The sequence below is a fragment of the Mangifera indica genome, chromosome 6, assembly GCF_011075055.1.
Source record: "Mangifera indica cultivar Alphonso chromosome 6, CATAS_Mindica_2.1, whole genome shotgun sequence".
Taxonomy (NCBI): Eukaryota; Viridiplantae; Streptophyta; class Magnoliopsida; order Sapindales; family Anacardiaceae; genus Mangifera; species Mangifera indica.
The window spans coordinates 622982-647995 of NC_058142.1; the positions used below are offsets into that span (position 1 = coordinate 622982).

At 34.0% G+C, this 25014-nt stretch overlaps 4 protein-coding genes and 1 non-coding gene across 5 annotated transcripts; 2 read left to right on the plus strand and 3 right to left on the minus strand.

Annotated features, from left to right (window-relative positions):
- The first annotated feature begins 3759 nt into the window (after window positions 1-3759).
- Window positions 3760-6413, plus strand: LOC123219162 (probable tyrosine-protein phosphatase DSP4). Its single transcript, XM_044640932.1, has 5 exons — window positions 3760-4206; window positions 4306-4399; window positions 5770-5827; window positions 5914-5957; window positions 6043-6413. The coding sequence occupies exons 1-5, from the start codon at window positions 3980-3982 to the stop codon at window positions 6226-6228; spliced, it is 609 nt and encodes a 202-aa protein (XP_044496867.1). The 5' UTR covers window positions 3760-3979; the 3' UTR covers window positions 6229-6413.
- Window positions 6414-6709: 296 nt separating this feature from the next.
- Window positions 6710-6842, minus strand: LOC123219851. Its single transcript, XR_006502930.1, has one exon. It is a non-coding gene; the product is annotated as a small nucleolar RNA snoR111 (small nucleolar RNA).
- A 1103-nt stretch (window positions 6843-7945) lies between these two features.
- Window positions 7946-11206, plus strand: LOC123219062 (protein CLMP1-like). The gene has a single exon (XM_044640779.1). The coding sequence runs from the start codon at window positions 8472-8474 to the stop codon at window positions 10794-10796; it is 2325 nt and encodes a 774-aa protein (XP_044496714.1). The 5' UTR covers window positions 7946-8471; the 3' UTR covers window positions 10797-11206.
- A 1903-nt stretch (window positions 11207-13109) lies between these two features.
- Window positions 13110-14711, minus strand: LOC123218435 (1-aminocyclopropane-1-carboxylate oxidase-like). Its single transcript, XM_044639895.1, has 4 exons — window positions 14539-14711; window positions 14211-14437; window positions 13789-14125; window positions 13110-13706 (listed from the first exon to the last, which is right to left on the minus strand). The coding sequence occupies exons 1-4, from the start codon at window positions 14641-14643 to the stop codon at window positions 13416-13418; spliced, it is 960 nt and encodes a 319-aa protein (XP_044495830.1). The 5' UTR covers window positions 14644-14711; the 3' UTR covers window positions 13110-13415.
- Window positions 14712-21868: 7157 nt separating this feature from the next.
- On the minus strand, window positions 21869-22932 carry LOC123218463. Its single transcript, XM_044639924.1, has one exon. It carries the CDS (start codon window positions 22764-22766, stop codon window positions 22062-22064), a length of 705 nt encoding a protein of 234 aa, XP_044495859.1. The 5' UTR covers window positions 22767-22932; the 3' UTR covers window positions 21869-22061.
- Window positions 22933-25014: the final 2082 nt, after the last annotated feature.

Genomic DNA, 25014 nt, shown 5'->3' on the forward strand with positions numbered 1-25014 from the left:
TCACGGGCTGGGATCCGGTAAGTTCCGCTTGCTTGCTGTAGGTGTCACCAATATTTATAACTGTGTGGTCTAGCTGTGCATCAGAGACTTGTGTGGGTTCATGGTGATGTGACGACAACATTTTGGGTGATGTGTACTCTGTCCTTGGTTAGTTTCTTCTCAAATTACATTGATGCTAAATATTGAATCAAGCAACTCTGTAGAATGTGATAGAAAATATATCAACTTGTAATTTGTTCCTGAGAAATCCCACTTCTGTCAAGTTTCGTGTAATAATTGACGATGTCGTGTCATTATGGCATCTTATTAGCCTTAAGTCTACTGATAATCAAATTGTGAGGACATGAAATTTCGGTTCTAGTGCCGGATGTCTAACTTAACAGAAGAAGACAGATGGATGATCCATTTAACCCGATTTTTTCTGTTCATTATCTTTTATTCTCGCTGAATCACTGCAGATGGTTTGATGAGTCTTAACCGTCAGTAATCTAGTTTGATGAGAATATAGCTTTCGTTTGCTTCCGTTTCTTTTAAGTAGACTTTCGAGTTAAAGTTTCAGCATCTAGTTCAGCTTTAGAATGGGATATTTCCCTTCGTAGTGGACAAAATGTTACAATTCTAGCATGTTGGTGTTACCAAATGATTCAGTGCTTGTAGTAAGCTTTCTAATATAAAAAGAAAAAATGCTGACCTGGCACATAGTAGGTTAGAAATGCTTCCTTTCTCTCACCATAAAGACACTCTATATTTGTAAGAGCGGACCAAAACAAATAATGCCTGCATTGCCAAGTTCCCAGGGGTAGATTTTGAGTGGAGCTCGAATAACGGCCAATCATAGTTGCATGCCCTATATACCAGAGGGTGTGTAGCTTGCATCTTTGTCAAGTTAAAGCCTTAGCCTTCTGTGGAGCGGGCATTTGCTTGCTGGCATAATTTATTCTAACTGGTTTCGAATGATATTGTTAGCGGATTTTTTCAATACGGTTTCTCCATTTATTGTTGATTTGACAGGTTAAAATCTGGTGCACCAAGTAAGATATGAAGGCAACTTTACCAGTAAGTCATTGTGCCCTGAGCAATTATTTCCAGTTGAGGGCTTGTTTCATCATGATACTTCATTGTTCTTCAAGTAGTAGTATTATCAAATTCATCTATCAGTAGTTCTACATATGCCTGTACTTTTTATAGCATTAAATAAATACTAATTCGTGAAATACAAATTACCAATATCTTTATGTTTTGCAATTTTCTCAGATACACACTAGGTCATGAAAATGAGAACTTTGTGGGTCTCTCAATTCCAGCCATTTGAGGCGCCAAAAGCCTCCCTTCAACCCAAATGCTGCCTTAGCCCCAGTTTCTTTTCCTTCCTTTTACAATCCTACCTCCAATTTATTCAAGTGATCAGTTATTTTCCCGTCAAATCTTGTAACTATTTTAGTTGTGATGGTATTTTTGCAGGTGTCTCCAAACCCGCAGCTTCTTACAGATCTAGTTCTGATGTAGAGGATGCTGATTACAATGTGGAACCACATTTCATCAATGCAGTTTTCTGGACGAGTGGCAACCCAACAATGCTAACTGCTAACAGTCAAGGAAAAAAAAAGTACTGGTACTCACAGCCTAAACGGTAATAGCAAAAGCATATGCAATCAAATTGAATTTTATGATCAACTCAAACATGTCAAATGGATGGGCTGGCCCGTGGATAGTCCAAATGCTTTTTTGGGTGCAACTACTCATGGACCATACAAGCCATACCAGGGCCTTGGGCTAGGGCCTATGAACTAGCCCAACATAATAAATTAAAAAATATTAAAAAATTATAATTTGGTTTATTCACCTGAAGTTATGGTCCAGCTTCTAAGCACAGTAAGCTGTGTCAGAGCCCCTGCCATCTCTAATCAATAGAATGAAATTTTATATGTCATTACATGTGAAATAGGTTGGTTCATTCCTCAGTACTGAATATTACTATTTATTGATGATATAATCCTCAACATTGTTTTAAAACCAGACAAGTTGGTCAAACTAATTTGACCTAAACCTAGTTACTCTAATCTAAATTGATATCTAAACTTATATTATCTATTGGACCAGATTGATATATAGTTGAATTGGATAAATCACACCAGGTCAATTATTAAGATTCGGCACCATACTATTAAATAATAATTGTGTTTATTTAAATATTATTATAACATTTATTCAATTTATTATTGATTAGACTGATCAAGACTTAAATCGACCTAATGATTAAGCCAATGCCTAATTTTAGTACGAAAACATTAGTTGTAAAACATCTATTTTATGGCTTTCTTGTCATATATGATAAAGAGGTATAGATTTAGAAAACCTTTTTATTACTTTAATGAATCTTAGGTAGCTGAACATTTTTCAAGTTGTTTCGGGGAGCTTTCATGTGGGCACAAAAAACTTCTAGATATGGAATAGCTAAGAAAACGCGTAAAGGCCTTATTTCTGAAAATTAAATTCAAAAGAATCATATGTTATGAGACATTATCATTTGGAGTAATATTTCATATACCAAAGTATGATAACTAATGAATAGTGACAGATAAATATATAATTAGATTATTTAATTATATAATAATATTATTTACTTTTTAATATAAATAGAATTACTTAGTATCCAATTTTTAATAGATATATTATTACTCGGTTTGTTATGCCATTTTTGAGCCATTATGTTTTTGTGATTATTGTGGTTTTATTTGGGTTTACAGATGCAAGCAAAGGGACAAGAAACGAGTTTCCATCTCTTTCTTGTATCGAACAAAGTGGGAGATAAGATAAAAAATTCAAATTCAAATAACAAACATTGATTGCTTAAGAGTATGAAAAATGTGTCCAGTCAAAGACAGTCTGTACTCATTATAAGTATGATAGTTATGTGAAATTATTTTTTATTAAATAAGTATTTGTATAATAAATTATTATATAATTAAAATATTATTTTATTTTTAATTTAAAATTATTTAATTATATAATAATATATTATTTAAATATTTAAAATTAAATATACCTAACCTTATTGTTATTATAATTATTTCCTTAACAAAGTCTTCCTATTGTCTAATCAATTTGTCCATTGTTCATTTTTCAACTGCCACACATGCCTACTTTGACTAACAAGTCTGACTTTGCAGTCTGCTAATGCGTATTATGAACTTGTATCACTATTATACATAATTGATCTGAGAATTTCTAATGTTTTATTGAAAAAAATATATGAAATTGACATTAATTGATGTTTCGGATAACTTTTTTTAATAAAACTTTAGAACTTAATATAAAAAAATATATTTGATTTATGGTAGTAAATAGATGATAATGAAAAAATAAACTAGTATTAAACCTTAAAACTTAATATAAAAGTGATCTCTTTTATCGATTAATTGGTTGAGTTTTTAATTATTAAATAAAATAAAAATAATTTATGAAGAAATTATTATAGTTGTTGAATCAGATTGGATTGTGATTTAATCATTCAAATTATCTGCATTCGTGTCCTGTAAAAACCTATATTAAACTCGACCATCGATATAAAGTTATCAGGATTCATTTTTAACTTATTTATACCCAACACGTTAGCCTCGGGATGTTGAGCTGTAAACAAAGAGAAACTAAACTTTCCACGTGTTCTACTGTGATTGGTTATGCTCACTTTCCGCAGACCACCCTTATATCCTGATATCAGCGGTTGCGTCTCCGTGACTCCAGCTATATCTGCAATCAAACTTTAAACCAAAAAATTTAAATTTAAATTTTAAAAAACACTTTTTTATTTACTTTTCGAACCCCGAGATCCCCTCTAAGATTCATATTCTCTTTTGATCCAGAAATTGAAGGTGCATAACGACAGATTCTTCATGAGATTCTCTGTATCATAACTCCACCAAGCTCTCGTAATTCAAATTTCTCAATTTCGAATTTGAAAAATTTTGGCGCGAAAGATATGAAACTCGATGGATTTGGAGGGCAGAATTGCGCGGTAATGGAGTCATCTCCGACGGAGACTCCGACAGCTCCGTTCGTTGGAAAAAAAGAGGATAACAGGGATGGCGAGGTTGCGTTAGTGCCGCCGTTAAACTTTGCGATGGTCGACAACGGCGTTTTCAGGTCCGGCTTTCCTGATTCTGCAAATTTTACCTTTTTGGAGTCTCTGGGGCTCCGTTCAATCATGTGAGTGAAAATTTAAAAAATTGAAAAAAAAAAATGCTTATTTTGTATATGAATTTTTTTTAAGGCTGGTAACTGCCATATTTTGTAAAATTTTGTTAGATATTTGTGCCCGGAACCTTATCCAGATTCACATACCGAGTTTCTGAAGGCGAATGGAATTAGGCTTTTTCAGTTTGGGATTGATGGATGCAAGGTAGGGAGTAAATATTGGCTTATTTTTTCTTTTCTTTTTTTTAGTATAATTGGCTTAATTAAGTTTATTGGCGGTAACGAATTGTTAGTTGATCTCCGTATTATCTTATGAATTATGCCTGCATATATAAATGGATTCTGGTGATGGGTAATCATGATTCAAACTTCAGTTAAGCAATTTTGAATTATATAAAAGGGTACAAAGTTGATGAGCCTTTTATAAAACCATCTCTTAACAATATGGATCCCTTTTGTCTAAGAGAATAGATGTGTGTGAAGTGAAGTTGCTACTAACCATATTGTGTTTGAGTTCATCTCTTTCCACCTCGCTACTGAGATTCGTGAATTAGTTTTGTTAGTTTGAATTGACATGTCCTTGTATGAGATTGGTTGTTTGATAGTCGAGATTGAGCTTCAGGCATGTAACTGTAGTGTAACTAGTGGGGTCACTTGATCCCTTAAATTTTAAATATATAAATTTTCTATTAATTTTTTATTTTGTTGGCAATTGCACCTACTAAATATATATTTGTGACTCCGTTAGATAATTTATTATACTAAAAATTATTAAATAAAAAATTAGATGTGAGTCATCTGACCCCATTTAAAGATAAATGAATAACAGAATATATAAAAATGAAAAAGTGATGTTGTGTCATGCCATAAAAATTCTTAGCTTACAATTTTAATATACCTCTACTAACTAAAATTTCTAGCTATGCCCTTGCCATGCATAAAAAAAAAGCTGCACAATACAATACTGAATTCATATCTGGCCTGGCATGTGAATCCTGACACAAATATCTAATTAAGTCCTCTTATATATGAGAGGTTTTTTAAGATCCACAGAATCTTGGTTCATTTCCTTGTACATGCTTGTGTTGTATTTTTGCCTCCATAATTGTTGGCCAATTGCAAAATCCTTTTTTCTTTATTAATTGCTGTCACTGAGAAGGGAAGAAGTCAAGTCGGTGCTTTGATTAATATTAAGTCATTTGATTTGTGTACTACAGGTTGATCACTGAATGAGAGATAAGTTATTTCTCTTTTTGAATTGCTTGTCAGCTTCCTGAAATGGATTTGCATGCATACATGTTTTTAAATGAAACTGTACTAACTTTTAGAGGGGAAGAAGCATTCTGTGGAAACATAGAAAGGGATTGATTATGCCTGTTAAACTTGTCCTCTTCTTAATGTTTATGCCATGAACTTATCAACTTGTTGGCATATTGATGGTGTTTATTAGTGGCTCTTAATATTATTAACCATAATTGTTTCTGGAGGAATTATGTGATTGATAATTAAATAAATTAGGATCCAAAATTAACATTTTGTTCCGCAAGTTGTAAGTTTTTTAACCAATGTGAACAGGAGCCTTTTGTGAACATTCCGGAGGAAACAATTCGTCAGGCATTGAAAGTAGTCTTAGGTACTGTCAACACTTGAACTTCAAGATTACTCATGATTATTTTTCTCTTGTTTTTCCAATCTGCTTATGTGTGTTCTTGGCGCCAGATACAAGGAATCATCCTGTGCTAATTCATTGCAAGCGAGGGAAGGTACTTCAATGTTGCCATGTTCTTGTCTCCTTTAACCAAATTTATTTGAAAATTTTCCACCAATTTGTATCAATAATTTGTGCAGCATCGCACTGGGTGTCTTGTGGGGTGCTTAAGAAAACTGCAAAGATGGTGCCTGTCTTCCATTTTTGACGAGTACCAGAGGTTTGCCGCAGCTAAAGCTAGGGTATCAGACCAGAGGTTCATCGAGTTGTTTGATGTTTCCAGCTTGAAGAACCAGCCCCTGTCATTTTCTTGTTTGAAGAGGTAGCAAATTATCAGGTAAGTAAGATGTTTTTGCCCCACAAAAACAATCGAAGAGAAGAGTCTGAAGAGCTTTAGAAATAGTTCATAGTTCTCCGTATAACACAACTGCTTAATAATGTTTCTTTCCCCTTGTTTTCAACATTTGGGTATTTTCACAAGTTTTGTCACACAAGCTGATATATCCTTACATAATGGTGTGTTATTTATTTCTAGTAGGATTAGTTTAAGTCGAACTTAAATATAAATTAATTTAAACTCTTCTGAATTTATAATGAATAATTTAAGTTCTAATTCATTTGAATTAATTAGAGATGTTGGAAGATTGTCCATAGAATGAGTAATATCCCAGATGAATAAATGGTTATCACTGGATAACGATGAAGTATACTTTCTTATTAAATTCATTTATGTTATTTAGCAACTAAACCAAAAATTTCAATGTAAGCTTTTCAAAAAGTCTTATTTTTGTTATAGAAAAAGGTTGAATCTGGAAGAGCAACAATCGAATCGTCAATCAAGAGAAGTGACGACTGAAACGATATCTCTGCCTTTGATTTTGATATACCTCACTTTTCTTCCCGAATGAAGAAACATACAAACTGTCCTTCACTCACCATATAGAAATGAGGTGTAGATCTAAATTTTCGTTAAAACTCAAAAGAATGCGTACTGAGAAACTGAATCACAGAACCAGAAATTCTACCAGCGTCCTACGTTTTCAAGGTTCAGGATGAGTGGGGCTTTTATAGAGCTGTGGCAAGGCAAACCCTAGAGCACTTGTTAATTGACCAAAGCACCCTTGACAGCTATGGACTGTCAGTAGGTCCTTAAGTTGTTATTGGGCCTCTTACTTTGCCGGTTACCTTAAATGAATTAACAAAAAGCGTAGGGTTGGATTTGATTTGGTTTATTTTTTAATTGAGGGCACTTGGTCTAAAATCGTCACTAATATTAATGGTTAATGTAGTTCTTGAAGGTTAAATTAATGTAATTATTGACAAATTTAAAGATTAGTTGCTAATTATACAAATTAATAGTTGTGTTTATACCCCTAAAAAGCTATTATCATAATCTGTTCCAAGATTATCATAAGGATCTTTAATACAAATATATTAAAAAAGAGTAATGTTATGTGTATAATTTTTTTAGTATATATATGATATATCATCATGTAATTTAATATTATTTTATCTTTAATTCAAAATCATTTGATGACACACATTAAATATATAGTCAAAAAGTATATATATAATTTTATTTATTTAAAAAATTTACCATCTCTATTTATATATAGTTAGAACACTTTTTTTTTTAAATTTGGATTCGACCCTAATCCAGTCAAAGAGTCAATCTACAAGTCGATTAATTTGATGGTCCAAAATCATCAACATCACTTAATAAAAAATTTTAAACAAATTTTAGTTATATTAATATTAGTATAATAATCAAACTAATTTGATTTAATGATTAAACTATAATTCGATATGAATTATTCGATTGAAACTTTTATCAGTCCGGCCTAATCACTAAATTTAGCTTTAACTATGACTAAATTTGTTACATGTTCCCAATCCGGCCGGTCCGGATTTGTTAACAACAATATTTATTAGTTAAAATAAAAAAAAACATATATATTAATCTCAATTCAATATTAAAACATATATAGTTTTTTATGGTTAATACAGAAATATAAATATCATTTATTTAATTAGCCGGAAAATAAAATCATCGGCCACACGTACGGTAAGAAAATCTGGATTTAAGTATACGAAGATGCTGGTGGTAATTTTGAATTGTTTTGATCAATGATTGATGAAAGAAGTATCAGACGGCTACGAATGAGTTCGACTTAAAGATTGTGTAAATCCGCTAAGGTAGTGGATTTATTTAGGGTTTCAAGTTACAGGTTTAACTTCCCAAAACCCCATCTTCCATTGCCACTCTCTGAGAGCCCAAATTTTCTCCAAATTCCCATCTTGTCCTCATCACCCAATTCACGATCTTCAAAGTAAAGCTTAAAGTTTTAAGCTTTGTAATTTGTAAGTTCATCTTTTACTCTTTTATTTTTTCCTATCTGTTTGTTTATAAAGATAAAAATATTGCCTTCAACACATTTGAAAGATTGTTTGTTTGAACTTATTGTGATTGGATAGATTTTTTTTTGTTCTGGTAAGTGATTGGATAGAAGTTTATATTGTGAGAAATAACAAAGGGGTTGTTTGAGAGATATAAAGTTTATTGTGTTATATGGGGAGGTCTGGTGGGAGAAGGAAGAAGGGCGGTTCAAACTCAAGCCAAGTTTTGGGTGATAAATCAAATGCAAATGTTAATGGTGGTGTTGATTTGGACTCTTCAATCTTCTTGAAGAGGGCCCATGAACTTAAAGAGGAAGGTAACAAGAGGTTTCAAAGTAAGGATTATGTGGGTGCTCTTGAACAATATGATAATGCTCTTAGGCTTACTCCAAAAAACCACCCTGACCGAGCTGTGTTTCATAGCAATAGGGCTGCTTGTTTGATGCAAATGAAACCTATAGATTACGAGACTGTGATTGCTGAGTGTACCATGGCACTTCAGGTCCACCCTAGGTTTGTTCGAGCTCTTCTTAGAAGGGCCAGGGCTTTGGAAGCCATAGGGAAGTATGAAATGGCGATGCAGGATGTTCAGGTGTTGTTAGGGGCTGACCCAAATCACCAGGATGCTGTGGAGATTGGTCGACGATTAAGGACTGCATTGGGACCTCGCCCAGAGGCTCAGCAGGACCTCCAGAGCCGCCCATCCCCTGCTGCTCTTGGAGCTTCTGCTGTTCGTGGTGCTCCAATTGCTGGTCTTGGGCCTTGTTTACCCGCTCGTCCAGTAGCAAAGAAGTCAGCAGCTTCACTAGGTTCAGTTGTGTCTCCTACTAATAAGCTGGAGAAACCCCAAATGAATTCGGCCGCTGAAAATGGTACTCAGAACAAAGCCCAAATGCCAAAGCTTGTGTTGAAGCCGTCAAATGGTTCATCAAGAGCTTCTGGCAGTCCACGTAGGGATAGCCAGAGAGATCAGTCTCTATCTTCATTGGTGCAATTGCCTACACGTGGACAGGCTTTGGAGGCTGCAATTAGGTGGAGACCATTGAAGCTTGTTTATGATCATGACATAAGACTTGCCCAGATGCCAGTGAATTGCAGTTTCAAAATGTTAAGGGAGATTGTGAGCAAGCGTTTTCCTTCGTCAAACTCAGTTTTAGTGAAGTATAAAGATAATGATGGAGACTTGGTAACTATTACCTGTACAGGGGAACTGAGGCTGGCAGAAGCCTCTGCAGACAGTCTAATGACAAAAGAGCCAGAAACTGATATATCTGAATCATTTGGGATGTTGAGATTGAATATTGTTGAGGTAAGTCCAGAACAAGAGCCACCTTTGCTGGAAGAAGAGGAGGATAAACCTCTTGAGAGTGAGGGAACTAAGGGAGATGAAGTTGGGTCTTATTCATCTCTTGGTGAGTCTGTTCTGGAAGCTGCTGATGCTCAGGTTGACAAAGCTGTGATAGAAGCTCCCAAGGAGAAATCAGGAGTTTCAGAAGATCCTGAGAGCAAGGAAGTGGAGATGGATGATTGGTTGTTTGAGTTTGCTCAACTGTTCCGCACCCATGTTGGTATTGACCCTGATGCTCATATTGACTTGCATGAGCTTGGCATGGAGCTCTGCTCAGAGGCTCTTGAGGAGGCAGTTACTAGTGAAGAAGCTCAAAGCCTATTTGACAAGTCTGCCTTAAAGTTCCAGGAGGTGGCTGCTTTGGCTTTCTTCAACTGGGGAAATGTTCATGTGTGTGCGGCAAGGAAACGAAACCCCTTAGATGAGTCTGCTGCAAAGGATGTTGTCGCAGCACAACTTCAAACAGCTTATGACTGGGTTAAGGAAAAATATTCTTTGGCCAAAGAGAAGTATGAGGAGGCACTCTCGATTAAACCTGACTTCTATGAGGGTCTGCTGGCATTGGGCCAACAGCAGTTTGAAATGGCTAAACTTCATTGGTCTTTTGCACTTGCTAAGAAAATAGATCTTTCAGGGTGGGATGCTGCTGAGACACTTCAACTTTTTGATGGTGCAGAGGAAAAGATGACAGCTGCAACTGAGATGTGGGAGAAGTTAGAGGAGCAGAGAGCTCTTGAGCCAAAAGATCCAAATGCAAGCAAGAAGGATGAAAGGAGGAAGAAACAAGTAAGTGGTCCTGATGGAGAGCCCTCGGGAAGTGGTCAGAATGAGCTCTCAGCTGAAGAAGCAGCAGAACAAGCAGCTGTTATGAGATCACAGATACACCTTTTCTGGGGTAACATGCTCTTTGAGCGATCCCAAGTTGAATGCAAATTAGGGATGGATGGTTGGAAGAAAAATCTTGATGCCGCTGTTGACCACTTTAAACTCACTGGAGCTTCAGAGACTGACATTTCCATGGTTCTGAAGAATCATTGCTCCAATGGAGATGCAATAGAAGGAGAAGGAAAGAAGAATCAGAATGTAAGTTCTGGTGTTACCAATGAAGCTGAGAACAAAAATGTGACCAAGCAAGTATCACAGGTTTGATGTTCCCTTTATTTCCTGTCCATGGGGGCTTCACTGGATGTTAACGTGCATTAAGAAAATATTAGCATGTACTCAGAAAAGAAATTGCATTTTGACTCAACTACGGATTGATTGCTTTTAGGAATTGGAAAATTTTCAGTGCAGATATTAAGAAATGTGTAATCAAAAGATTTTGGATTTAGGGTCTCCAGGATAGTTTTCAAGGCGACAGTTCTCGAAATTGTTTGCAGTCCTGATGAGTTACACAGTTTTGTGTACATTAGGTTCTGATTTTTGGCTTTGCTGCCCCATCTTTATTTTCATGAGATTTATAATTGTCATGCTTTAACCTGTTTTAAAGGGTATGGCATATTCATTGTTATTTGTTTCCTTTAAACCTATTTTATATTGCCAAACTTCTGGCTTTTACATGTGAAGTCGTTGTAGAAGATTGATCCGAGCAGAGCCTTAATCTTAATGAATGTTTCCGGCATCATTATCACCCAAATGGGGACAATGCTCTCCCCTTTATAACAGGAACATGAATTGACTGGTTCTTAAAATTTAGGAATCAGAAGTAGAACATGTAAGGATAGGTTTCTACTTGGGACCTATCCAGTAGGTTTCACACATTCAATCGAACAACAAATTCCACATTATTATTGCAGTCGGAATTACTAAACTCTTTATTTCAATCAGTCATCCCCTCCCAACTGCTTAACCCTCGCTTCAACAACCTCAACTTGAAGCCACCACCGGCAATTTTCACTGAAATCTTGCTGCTAATCACCGGCCACCAGCCAGCCATTTTCTCTGTGTTTTGGCTTTTTCAGCTCAGTAGGCGTGCAACGACTGCAGTTTTGTGTAACTGCGTCTTGCAAACTAGTGTCGTGCGCCACAGTGCCATGCGCCACCAGCATCACCACTATGTGGTGCATCACCAGCGTCTTTCACCACTAAGCCATGCACCTCCAGCGCCACTACCTACATCGCCTCACACCATCTGAAATCGCCGGTGTGATTGTTTGTGTTTTGAAAGTAGAAGATCGGGATTCTTGTAGTGGTTGCCTACAAGTATTTGTAAAAACGCCTATGTGGATGATGGTTTCATAGTGCCTACTGCCTACCACAATCCTGCCGAACACCCCATATTTTCCCATTGCACAGCTTTGTTATTGCCATTAATGAAGTTTCGAGGCTTGAGGAGTTTAGTGAGGAGAAAGAGAGAGTAAACGATAGAAAATGGTTTTTAAATAGGTCAGTCAGGCTGGGTAGGTTCCCAGGTAAGTTTCGGATCTGGTTTTTAGGGCAATCCGTGTCTATTGAAGTTGTGGAACCTGACCTTACCCACATAGTGTCGGTTTTGGGCAGGAATCGGAACCGCAACACCGAACATCCTATGTTTCGAGTTTGTACCATAACTTTGGAACATATAATTCAAAGATATTTTGTGCTGTCCAGTTATACATATCTATCACAATTATTTATAGCATTATTGTCCATGGAATCTCCATTATTCATTTATTTGGTACCATCAGTTCAGAGGTACCAGAATCTGTTGTCTCATTTGTGGGAAAGGATAACTGTAACACGACGAGCATTAGTGGGTTCATAATTGAGGATTTCTTTCTCTTTTAGCTCTTCTTTTAAATGGCCAATTGTGTGCCACTCTAATAAGTACAGTTACATTACTTTATGAATTATGGTAGCCTGGATCTAACGCATTTTCTAAGTGGAGTTCTATAGATTTTCCACTTTTAGAGTAGTCTACTGGGACTACATATTTGTGGATTACAACAGAGATTAAAAAGTCATGCTTATGGATTATAATTTTGAGAAATTGCTCTGAAGAAATGAAGCCCGGTTCACAAATTACTATCTCATTTGGTTACTGCTGATAGCAGAGTACTTAAAATTGTAAGACATTGTTTGTTTTGGCTTTTGTTAGTTTTATAGTTTTGCTCGTTGAAAGGTCTCATGAGAAAGACAATAGGTTTATATTGACTTTTAACATTAACACAATCTCTCAATCGAAGGGTTTAGAAAGAGTAGTTAGTATCGTTTTTACAAATGACGTTAATATTGATATTATCTCAATTTACACTTAAAACACCACTTAAAAATTGTGTGGTGGTGTATGTCCTTAAAAAACAGCCTGTACGAGAAAAGATGAAATGAGCTTATAATGACTCAATACTTGACTCCTGTTCGACCATTGTTTGGAGGGGCCACAAGAGAAGCCCCACAAGCACGAGAGCAACACAAAGGCAACTGAACAGAAGGAATAAAAGTAAAATCAGGAATATAGATCACGGCATGATAATGTCATAGAGATAGATTAATAGTAAGATAGCTTCATATAAAGACGATTCATGTTGTCACTTTCTACATTGAGTTGAGTAATTTATCAGCAACACAGCACTAGACTTGACTCTCCGGAAGAGCCCTATCAATCCAACCTTTCGGTTTATTTAGAACTTACATGTTCCACACTAGCCAACGACAGAGTCTTAAGCAACTACTTAAACATCCCTTAATAATAACTAAAGTACTAATTCCAACAATGAACCCAGACATCGAGATTCCATTCCACCAGTAAACTATACTTGTAATGGCAGAACAGTTTTGAGTATAGGGAACTTAAACAGTTGCAATAGGGCCCAAAGTCACAGTGGACTCGATTGCCTTCATGGCTTCGAATCTGGGTTCCTTGGCCTGAAACTTGAGTCCTGCGTAGAGTTTCATGTAGTCCTCGAACACAAATTTTGGATAGAGCTGGATCTCAGCAGCTTCTTTATCAATCAATGCCGGTGCTGGGTAGATGACAGCATCACTTCCTGGGTTGTAAAATGAAGCTATGGACATTCTGTTACCATCAGGCTGAGCTAACACACGGTGCAGCACACTTTTGTACTTGCCATTTGTAATCACCTGTGTCAAAGAGATCAGGGCTGAGCTTTAACAAATGTTAAACATAATCAGAATATTTTACTTGTTGAAACTGAGTGAGCACCTCAAGCTGGTCACCAAGGTTGATGACAATGGAGTGTTTCATGGGTGGAACATGGACCCATTGACCATCTTTGAGGAGCTGGAGGCCGCTGACTTTGTCATCCTGGAAGAGCAGGATGAGGCCACCAGCATCAGTATGGGCCCTGAGTCCCATGATCAGATCGGGTTTGGGACATGGTGGGTAGTTGCTGATTTTGGTGCCAAAGTTTGGTGATCCTTTGGACCCATAAAATGCCTTTTTCAAGTATCCCTTCTCCAGCCCCAGATTCTCACACAGCAAGTCCAAAAGCTGCTCAGCTAGCTTCTCCAATTCAACAGCAAACTTCTTCATTGCCTTCCTTTAAAAAAGAACCAAGTGTAGTTAAGATACATGATGAAGCTATCTTTGTTGAAGAATATTTTAAGTAAGAGTGAACTACTGACTTGTAATCTTCTTCAAGATCAGGGATTTCAGAAATGTTTGATTCAGGAAGGTGGCGTAAGTAGAAAGTGCTTTCCCAGTCTAAGTCGCTGACTTCAGACTGAATATCTTCCAGGCCTTTACTGGCCACCATTTCCTTGAATCTTTGCTCCATACACTTTCTGTAATGCTCCTTTGTCAGCCTCTCCACTGTGTCCATCAGTTCAGCAGTTATCCCATGGTTCACCAACTTCAAAACAAGCATAAAAAACACACAAAAAGCTCATCAGGAATTAAGAAATATTACTTTAAAACGTTAAATAATACGTTAAAAAGATTTTAAAAAAGCACCTCAAAGAAGCCCCAGTTCTCGCAGGCATCTTTGATCATCTCCATGATTGAGCTTCTCCCATCACCATTGAGCTTTGACAAGTCAATAACTGGAAAACCCTCCATTGTTTCTCTCTTTAACAATCTCTCTACTTAACAAGTCTTGTGTGTAAAATGAACTTATGGGCTCGCAATTTATAGGCGTGTCAAGGGGAGTGGCACGATAAATAAAGGCAAGCTTAATTTTAACAGTGATAGCAAAATACGAGAGTTGGAACAACAGGGCTGGTAGAGCATGTACGGATATCGCATCTTAATGGACCCCCCCTACTCCATCTTTGTCGTCTCAAAGCTTTGTGATCTCTATCCATCCAAGAGAAAAAAATAACTTTCTTTTCATGGTGGAGGTAGGGCCCTTTCCTGGTGGCTCTTCACCTCTACTGAACTTTCCTGAAACCTCGTGACTAACTAAAACCATACAATGCCTGTATCTTTTCTTTTTTTTTAGCATAAAAATCATCAAATCAGGAGCTTGGAACTAGAATCCTGTCAAATTATACAACCTAAAAAAAAAAATTAAAGAGAAATAATTTGAAGAAGTAAACCATTGTTCTGATCATAGGCATTATTTACATGTACTGTGCCTCTTCCTTCCTGCAAAAGAGCTTTAGAGGTGAGAGTTTCTCATACACTTGTATATCAACTCCTAAATTCATTCTTGACAAATATGATAGTAGAAATTTTTTTTTATAATATACCGTATCGTAAAATACATCTTTTTGTAAATAATAATAATATAATAATAAATTTTAATAATCACATCATTATATTGAAAATTATCTTAAACACTTTTTAAAATTCTAGAATTTATCAAAAATACTCAATCACCTCATCACTTATCTAAAAAATATATTGATTTATATAAATAATATGTATTATGTTTTACTAATTTTCAATATACTTTAATATATATATATATATATATATATATATATATATATATATATATATATATATATCATTTTTCATCTATATTGTATTGTACAATAACCATTATAAAATACTAATAATTGTATTTATAAATATGAGTTCTTAGGCCTCTAGGGATAGGCCTCTCCCACCCTAAAAGCTCTAAGGGGTGAGGTTCTCCCTCTCACTTATACCTACATTCAAACTCATTCTCAATTAACGTGAGATTTCTAATAACATGTAACTTGTTCTTTTCATCAAAACCCTATATAAAGATAGAAAGAGTCAAACAATATTCAAAAGATTTTTCTCAAAGGAGATTTTTAGATACATCAGACTTTTTTCTTGTAAGCACGACATTTTTCTTCAAAAATAAATAACATAATTATAAATATAAGTCCTCAAGTATTGAACCAAATAACTTTAACAACTTTCTTATTCTTCTCATTCATTCATAAAATTTCCCCATATTTTCAATCGTCTTTATCATATGTTACCTAGACTTTTTATTGCATACTTTCAATTAGTAACAAAACATCCTATGAAGAGTAGTATTTGTCATTGATCTCGTGCAAATGATGCATCTCTTTTAGTTTCCCTTTTTTGTTATTGGGTTTATTTTCCTTTATAAACATGACTTTTAAATTAATCTCTATTATTTGATTTTTTTTTTTTTAACATGTGATGTATGTTGACGTTATAATAATACTAGTTTTAGATACTTACGTAATATAAAATTACCAGTGCTTTTGAAAATGAGTATAGTATTTAATATTTAATATGAAAATGATTTATAATATAATTAAATAATTTTTAATTTAAAAATAAAATAATATTTACTAATAAATCCGACAATAAAGTAACACATCATCTTTGATATCTGTATAGATATGCAAGGTATGTGTACAACCCGTGTACGTGATTCTGAGCGAAGAGATTGGCCAGCCTCCTCAATGTTTTTTGGTGGCCAAAATAGCAGAAGGCACCTTGCTTTTCTCTGGATTGGCTATCCTTAATATATGAAATATTAGTGACATTGAAAATCTCCCCAAAAGTGAAGTTTTTTTATTTTTCATTTTTATTTTATTGTTGAGATAACATTAAATATTAATGAAACTTTTATTATAAAGTGTTAATAGGATGATTAGTTGCGTGTACTAGCAATTGCCAAAAGAAACCTTCAAAACCAGCCATGAAATAACAACCCAAAAATCATACCAGTGTTAGGAATAAATTTGAGTTGAACTGAGGTTTTAATTTGAGTTTAAGAATTCGTCAATGATTCTTCACCAAAACTTTTTTTCATCTTTTCTTTTTTTAATAATTTTTCTTCTCTTTCAACAATCGATCGCATTTAGTATTCAATATTTAAACCAAATTAAGCTAAAACTTGAACTAGCTTTAGAGATGAGTTAAACTCACCTAACTTTTGTTCAGACTTGGTTTACTCAAATCCTCCCCCTAATTGTTGTTACCAGGGAAAATGACCCCAATCAGAATAATAATCTACAGTTTATTGTGTATTTAACTTCCCTGCCCATTTGTTCATTTTGTCTAGAGCAAGTAACAATTGATTGATTATGTATTTCATAATTTTCATATATATATATAGAGAGATTAAACATCCTTAAAAAAAAAAAAAAGCCTTTAGCCAATCGATCTTTTATACAATCACTGTATAAAAAGAAGCCATGCATGATGAAAGCAGTGAAAAGATGAAATATTATTAAAATATATGCTTCATCAACTATAGTTAGTATACTTTACGTGCCATTCTTTTCTCTTTCAGTCTTCTTTTTTTCTCAATAATGGCAAGAAACAAGAAGATTATAATATAATATTCGAAAAGAAACAAAGGCCATGAGAGCTTGTGGAGATGGTAGGCAATTAAAAAGAAGAAAGGCATGCATAATTAGTGAAAGACTGTAAGAAAAAAGTTACTCTCAATCCCAAAGAGGACATCTTGCTCGTGAAACTGCAAAATTTTGAGCCATTTAAATTGAAAATTTTGCAAGTTATCGTAGCATTAAAAAGAAAGCGTTTTAGTTTAATAACATATAATCCAACTGAAATTTGAAATAGGGTTCTTAGTTATACGGGGAAAATATGATTTTATCAACTGATTTTCTATCTACAAAGGCTATAGATTTGGGTTCTCTGTGAAGAAACGTAAGTTGCTAACACTAATCAGGGAATGTTTTGATTATTTTCCTCTAAAAAGTTACACTTATAAAAGTTACGCGATTATTCTCACTTTCAGAGAAAATGTATAGAAACTATGTTGTAAAAGCATTTAACCACAAAGAAAACACGCTTAGCTTACAATTAGATATTTTGTCAACATATAATATAATGCTAGAAGCAGCCTTCATTCTAGCGCTGTAAAAAGAGTTAAATTTGACCGTTCCCATGATTTCTATTCTCATGGGATTATTATGCGTCATTATGTCTCATCTTCACGAGTTAATGTCAAATAAGGAAGATTAATAAAGATCTAGATTCTATACATTAAGATGTATAATAACTACCTATGTAATCACTTATTTATCTCTGATCATCACCCTCTTGATCACATATCTAATCCTTCGTACATATATCCTTTTGAGTTATTGGATTATGAGTCTACCTGATTTTCACATCAAATGGGACAATATAGAGGCATATTATGTTATTAACCTTCGGTTTTTAGGAGGGATATTTCCCCACTTTTTTTTTTTCGTTAAAATTTTATTTATATTTTCTCTACAACCATACAAACAACAAAGGGTGCCTTGAATTCAATTCAAAAGAATCAATATAAGTTGACGAAGCGTGGACCCTCCTTGTCTGTATATATGCTCTTCACTTTACTCAGTGATCACATCTATATATAAGTTCAAAGTTTTGACTCAGTGTATAACTTGATTTTATATCTTAGGAGCATGAAAAAATCGTCCCAATATGGAACAAAACACAAGATGTGATTAATCTGGAGAATTCTGGTCGGAGAACACCAGATCTGTGATATGTAATATGAATCACTTGTGGGCCTCCATTGAAATATGTTTTGATTATATTCTTACTTTATCTTCTTAATTAATCGCTAATCGTATCTAATATGATCAAATTGATACACAGGATTTCAACTCTCCAACAGAATAAAACAATATTTTAGACGATTTGTAGGACCTAATTTTTTTAGAATTATCCCTCTTATTGGTATGATGTTTTTATTCCTTAACAATATTTTATTTTTTAAGTGAAAAAACAATTATTTATTTCGAATACGTAGTTAAGAAAGAGTAGAAACCTTAACAATAAAATTTTATTCCAGAAACATCCAAATAAATTCGTTTTTATTTTAAACTTTTTGTAGCAGTTTTTATATGACATTTAACTGGGTTTAATTTGTTAAAATACATTAATATTATGGTGCATCAACGTAAAATGTTATTTCAAAGTTTATTGACAGAATTTTGATTTCTTCAAAAAATTTACAATAAAGTAAATAATGAAAAGGATAAAAAAAATATTATCAACAAAATAAAATATTTTATCAAAAAAATAAATAAGTCAAAATCAAATTGAATTGGATCTATCACTATCTGGAGTACATATGTTGAAGTTAAAAATGACCACTGAGCATGCTTTGTTTGAAAATGACGTGACATAAGATTATCGTCTTCATGTTATCGATCAAGACCCACCATTAAAAATTCTGAAGGAAGAAAGAATTTTGTTGACAAACAGATTGCAAGGAGTGCTAAAATTAACATCATCATTTGTCCTTTTAAGGGCTCACAAAATTCGTAAGCAAGAGCTAACATGGAATTTGCGAATTTCACTATTTCAAGAAAATTACTGTGGCTAGACAATTTTCATCACAAAGCTCATTCAGTTTAATTGAGTTGAACTCGAATTTAGATAACTATAATTTAAGTTTGAGTTAGGTTTTCCCGAATCTGATAAATTGTCAAAAAGTAATCACTAAATTTATCTTCATTAATATTTTTTTTAATTTTTCTCAAACGAATCTTCTTTTTTATTTTTAGTGGCTTTTTTTCATTTTTTATAATATTTTCAAGTGGTTTATTTAAAGTCCTCATCACCAACTCAAATTTCTAAATTTAAATTAAGCTTAAGCCAACTCTTATTTAAGGTTTGGCTCGAATCCACCTGAGTGATAGCGAGAGATTAAAGATTCCAACTTATAATAAAGAGCGAAAAAAGGCTTTTTTTTAAAAGCATAGAGGTATATATTATGGTAAAATTTGAACAGCCTGCTACTAAGTGGCCACTTAATGATGGAACAAAGACGAATGAAAGAAGCCTTTTGCCTTAAAAGAGATATATACTCTGCATTTATGAAGAAAACATCGATTTCAAACACTTGCCCAGATTCTTATGCTTCTCCTCCTTGTGTGTGTCCATTAATTAATATAATTATTTCACATTCTTCAAACTGTTCTTCCTGTTCGATAATGTCGATAATGCTGTAGCTGGATGCCCACTTTGAAAGAGGCTGCCTCCCTGGCCCCCCATGCAATTAATTATGCACGCTTGTGCCATGCAATCAGTTTATTGATTATTTATACCTCAGCGATTGTCAACGGTCATTTTGCAAATTTACCATCTTCGGTGCTCTTTTTTGTCCCGACATTTTTATATTCTATTGATTATGGGAAGATTTTGTAGTTGTTGTATCTTATTGATATTAGATTAAGCTCAAGATCATTTGACCTAGTAGACAATATAACTAGAAGATTGTCAACGAAGTGAATGATTTTTTCAAAAAGGTAAATATAATTATTGACAAAATGAAATGTATCATCGAATAGATAAATAAATTGATCTTAAATCTAACAATTAAATTGAAACTTTAACTTAAGATCGACTTATTTAAATTAAGTCAGTTTAAATCAAATATACTACTAATTAATATTAATGTTTGATTTAATATATTTTTAATATGGTGTACTCTATTTGTGTGATAAAGAACCTCATTTGGTAGAGTCTAATAACTAACCATCAAATCAGTAAACTTTAAGAAGATTATCTCAACAATTCATTATCAGGATCTTTTATTGATTAACGAAAATATAAAAAAGAATTAAATGAAAAAAAAAAATCATTCTTAGATATGGCTTACTATTAGGAAAAACAATGTATAAAGGTAATTAAACATCACCCATAGACGCTTTGCTTCAATCTGGACACCACCAACAATACCATCTTTGTACGAAGAATTTGAGTCTAAAAACATTCAAACATTTCTAAATATACAAACATTTACAAGTACTACGTAATAACCATAATTATTGACCACCAGGATGGTACAGCAACCACGACAAGTAAGACAAACAAAATTAAGTGTGTTATCCATATCGGTCTTTGTTTAGCAAAGTTAAGAGTAGTACAAGTACTGATTTTGACCAAGTAATTGTGCATTTCTAGTAAGGCACAGACCTTTTTGCTCAGAATACCAAACCAAGAAGGATCGTTTTTACATATATAGCCGAACCTTGGAGACCTTTCCAACTTGGGGCCTTTTGGGTCATTTGGGTTTGTGGAATGCAAGCTGTTCAAATGAAACTCTTTGTTCGGCCTTTTTTTTCGGGCCTTGTTTCATTTTCAGCCTGGTTTCTGGGAAGCCCATTTACAATTCAGTACCCACTAGAGTAGGTAGAGCTGGTGATAAGGTGCGATGCTGATTGAATCTTACGGATCAGAATGATTTCAACTGGCGGCTGGAATCATATTCGTTTGATGCAACTAAACAGTTTTGACGACGAACGTTTGTAGATGAGACACAAAGTTGAACTGTGAATCTGAACCACAACTATATTCAAATTATAAATTTAAGTTAAATATTTATTTGAGTTTGACTCGATTTTAAATATGAGTTGGCTCTTTTAACACAAACTCAATTTGAATTTGAATCAAATCAAACTAATTTTTGAAACTGAACCAATTTAGTTTAGATCCAACTATAAACATAAGTTTAGATTTTTATTTCAACTTTGAGGTAACTATTTCTAGTTTTAGCTTAGTTAGAGAGTTATCTCCTTTTTGTTGTTACAAGTACAGTTGGATTTGATTGAGATACTTAAACTTAAATCACAGCTTTGATTGAACAAGCCAAATTTAAATCACAGCTTTGATTGAACAAGTCATTTTCATAAACAAATCAAATTCAAACAAATATAATTATTTGAATTTAAACAAAACTCACACTTTGTAATAGATGTTAAACTAATTCTTTTAATTCAAGCAGATCTTGAACTAGGTTTTATTCAAGTTAGTTATTTTCGAATCTCCCCCTAATTATATATGTTTTGTTTATAATGATTTATATATTGAGTTAATTACTGAGATTAATTTTAATTATAAATAAAAATTCAAAAGAAAAAATAAATTAATGCATGTTGAATGAACAGTTAAATACAAGTGAAAACGAAAACAAAATTATTAAATTTATATGTTGGAAGATTTCTCTCTTACACCTATACTTCATCCTCACCGTTAAAAGATCAGTCAGAATAACTGCAGGGGCCAAATTTTTATGATCATCTGTGATGAACGATTGTGATTTTTCATTAGAAGATATCGAGAATCTCGAGGATCGAACGGTTGCAGAGGGGACAAGAGCCTCGATTTAACCACAAATCCCTTGAGCACACCCTACAAAAAGTGTGCCCACATGGGATAAACGCTGCACCTTTATTTCTTCTCATGCACACGCAGCACATCGTGTCACTCCCCACCTCCCCTCCTCCCGCTTTCCCCTCCCCATCACAACCGTCCGATTCCACCAGCAGTCTCATCAACGACACCCTCAACGGCGTCCCCGTTCTAGAAGCCGCATTCCCGTTCTCATTATCAGTCTGACCCACCGCGTTAACAGTCCCCTCTGCCGCCCGGAAATGTCTCTCCGCCGCCAAAGCCGCCGCCAGATTCATGCCACTGGCAAATGAAGAATCCGGCGTACTATCGGGGCGAACCTGACCCGGATTTATTATTTGCACTTGATTTGTAGCTTCCTGATCTTCTTGTGGTTGCTCAAAGTGTTGTTGGTTTTCGTCGTCACTGTCGCTTAAGCTAATCGTGTTTGGCGGCCTGAAACTCCAGGTGGTCCCACAGCAGCCCATGCTTTTCAATCCTAGCCGTTCCTTTAAACTCCTTCTCCTCGTCGGCGTTCTGATTCGATCAACACCGTCCATTTGGTCAGTCAGCAAAGCCAGGATCGTTAATCTCGTCTCGCTTTGAAGCGGTTCCTGCAACATCAAACTCAGTTGACTCATTTTCTCCCACACCCAAAACTCAAAAACACAGTCGCATAAAAAGAAAGGATTAATTTTGTAAGTGAATGTCCATGGAGGTCTCGTGATTATTTTAATGCATTAATAAATATGAAAATTAAAACCCACCTCTGGATTAATTCATGGAAATGAAAACGACAGAGCGATGAAGTAACGAGTGGAATCCAATGAAGACGGCGAGAGTGCAAACTGAGCTCATGGCCAGCTTCTTCATTGAGAAGAGTTTACAGAAGAAGCAAAGCAGGACAAAATAGAAGAGGAAATTTGAGTGCTTTACAGGGTTTCTTCCTTCTTTTTTCTCGTTCTTGTTTCTGTTACTACAACTACTACAAGTGACAATATTTTATACCGAATTTGGAAATATTTTATTACTGGGAATGAATTTTTGCATTTTGTAGATGATGGTCGCCGGCCAAAAATGAAATCAAAAGCCATTCAAGCCGGCGCAGCAACCGAGTTGGTGCCAAGTGGAATCAAATTAATGTTGGCGGAGGATATACATATTAATATAAGTTTCCATACATTTCATAAAATCCCATTATTCTAGTAAATAGAGGTGTATTCTAAGCCTCACTTGATTCAAATTCAAAGCTATATTTAACTTTGATAAATTGAGCTCAACTAAAGTTATAAGTTGATTAAAATTTACGGGTCTCATTTTGTCGATAATTTCTTTTTGTTTCACCAACAAGATAAATAATAATATCAGAAAGATAAATAATATTATAAATAAAATAAATAGTTTCATCAGATAAATAAATAAATTAATTTCAAATTAAATTATCAAATTAAAATTTTAATTCAAGATTAACTCATTTGAATCAAATCAATTTGAATTAAACTTATCCTTATCTCTTTTTTTTCGATAATTTTTTTATTTTATTTGACAATTTATCTTTTTTTATAATATTATTATTTCCTAATTGATTGAACCTAATTTATGCACAAATTAGTTGTTACAGTTTTGAGTCAAACCCAATGGATTCTTATTCATATTTTGTTTTGCTTGGTTAAGTTCGATAAACTTTACATATAATTTATTATACCCTTCCAATATATGTACAGTATATTATATTACTTGTAAACTTTCTTATATTATATTAGAAAATAGACTTTTCTGCAAATAATTATCAGAAAATTTAACAATTCCATGAACGCAGAATAATTGAAAACAAGAGAATCAGGACGAGGATCATCAGTAGGAGGATTTTAGAGGTTTTTAATTGGGATTGAAGTCAAGTTTTCGCAGCTATTCTGATTACAATATTGTTGATTATAGTTGGGAGTTGAATGAACGATTGGTCTGCGTACTTCAGTCAATTATGAGGCCTTAGATGTGATAAGCCTGCCACCAAACCTCAATCACAATCATGCTTTATTTTAATAGGGTTTTAAGTACTGTTTGGAGTTTGGCAGCCTCTGGTCTGTACTGTTTTGTCAGTTGTATTTGGACATTTCCAGCTAGTTTGTTTCATCTATACATGCTGCTGATTGATGGATTTGAACTTTGAAAGTCAATTTAAGATTGACAAGCAAAGGATCAAATTGGGCTTAAAAAATAATTTAATTTAATTTTTAAACGCAAATCATTTGAATTGAATCCAAGGTTATCTTATCTCTGATGGCTTAAAATTTGTTTGCAATCCTGGTATGGGCCAGAAACTGAGGGCTACAAATGGGCCATTTATATTACAAAATCTCATAGCTTACAAAACCTCTTGCAAGATATTTTGGTGCCCAGCCCCAGGCAAGACAGAAGATTCTAGATTTCACTTCTCTCTCACGCATATGACATGTTGTGCTCTTAAAAAGATACAATACGAAATCCAAAGCAAATACAAACCGTTACTAACCTCAAATAGTCACATGCCCTTGCTGGACTCATTTTACCGACTAGTCATCCACGTGTCAAAAACCCAACTCATTTGAACACCCACCCTGTAAACTCATTATTGCCCTCAAGGTTAGTCAGTTGGAGACGAGGATTATTTAAATAATTTATTTTTATTATTTAAGTTGTTTTATTGATAATAGAATATTATATTAAATTTTTATTATTAATAGTAATATAATAAATAATATTAATTTAATTTAATTATTATTATTTTTTTAATATTAAAATATTACTAATATAACCTTAATATTATTAAATTTTTATTTTTATTTATTAATTTAAAAAAATAATTAAATATTATTCTATATATGACGGAGGTTATTTTCTTTGCTGATC

Coding starts and splice junctions, on each gene's coding strand:
- LOC123219162 (XM_044640932.1), top strand. CDS start 3,980: ATGAAACTCGATGGATTTGGAGGGCAGAATTGCGCGGTAATGGAGTCA. Junction 4,400..5,769: donor TTGGGATTGATGGATGCAAG/GTAGGGAGTAAA, acceptor CAATGTGAACAG/GAGCCTTTTGTGAACATTCC. Junction 5,828..5,913: donor GGCATTGAAAGTAGTCTTAG/GTACTGTCAACA, acceptor TCTTGGCGCCAG/ATACAAGGAATCATCCTGTG.
- LOC123219062 (XM_044640779.1), top strand. CDS start 8,472: ATGGGGAGGTCTGGTGGGAGAAGGAAGAAGGGCGGTTCAAACTCAAGC.
- LOC123218463 (XM_044639924.1), bottom strand. CDS start 22,766: ATGAGTCAACTGAGTTTGATGTTGCAGGAACCGCTTCAAAGCGAGACG.
- LOC123218435 (XM_044639895.1), bottom strand. CDS start 14,643: ATGGAGGGTTTTCCAGTTATTGACTTGTCAAAGCTCAATGGTGATGGG. Junction 14,438..14,538: donor AGAACTGGGGCTTCTTTGAG/GTGCTTTTTTAA, acceptor CTTGTTTTGAAG/TTGGTGAACCATGGGATAAC. Junction 14,126..14,210: donor GATCTTGAAGAAGATTACAA/GTCAGTAGTTCA, acceptor TCTTTTTTAAAG/GAAGGCAATGAAGAAGTTTG.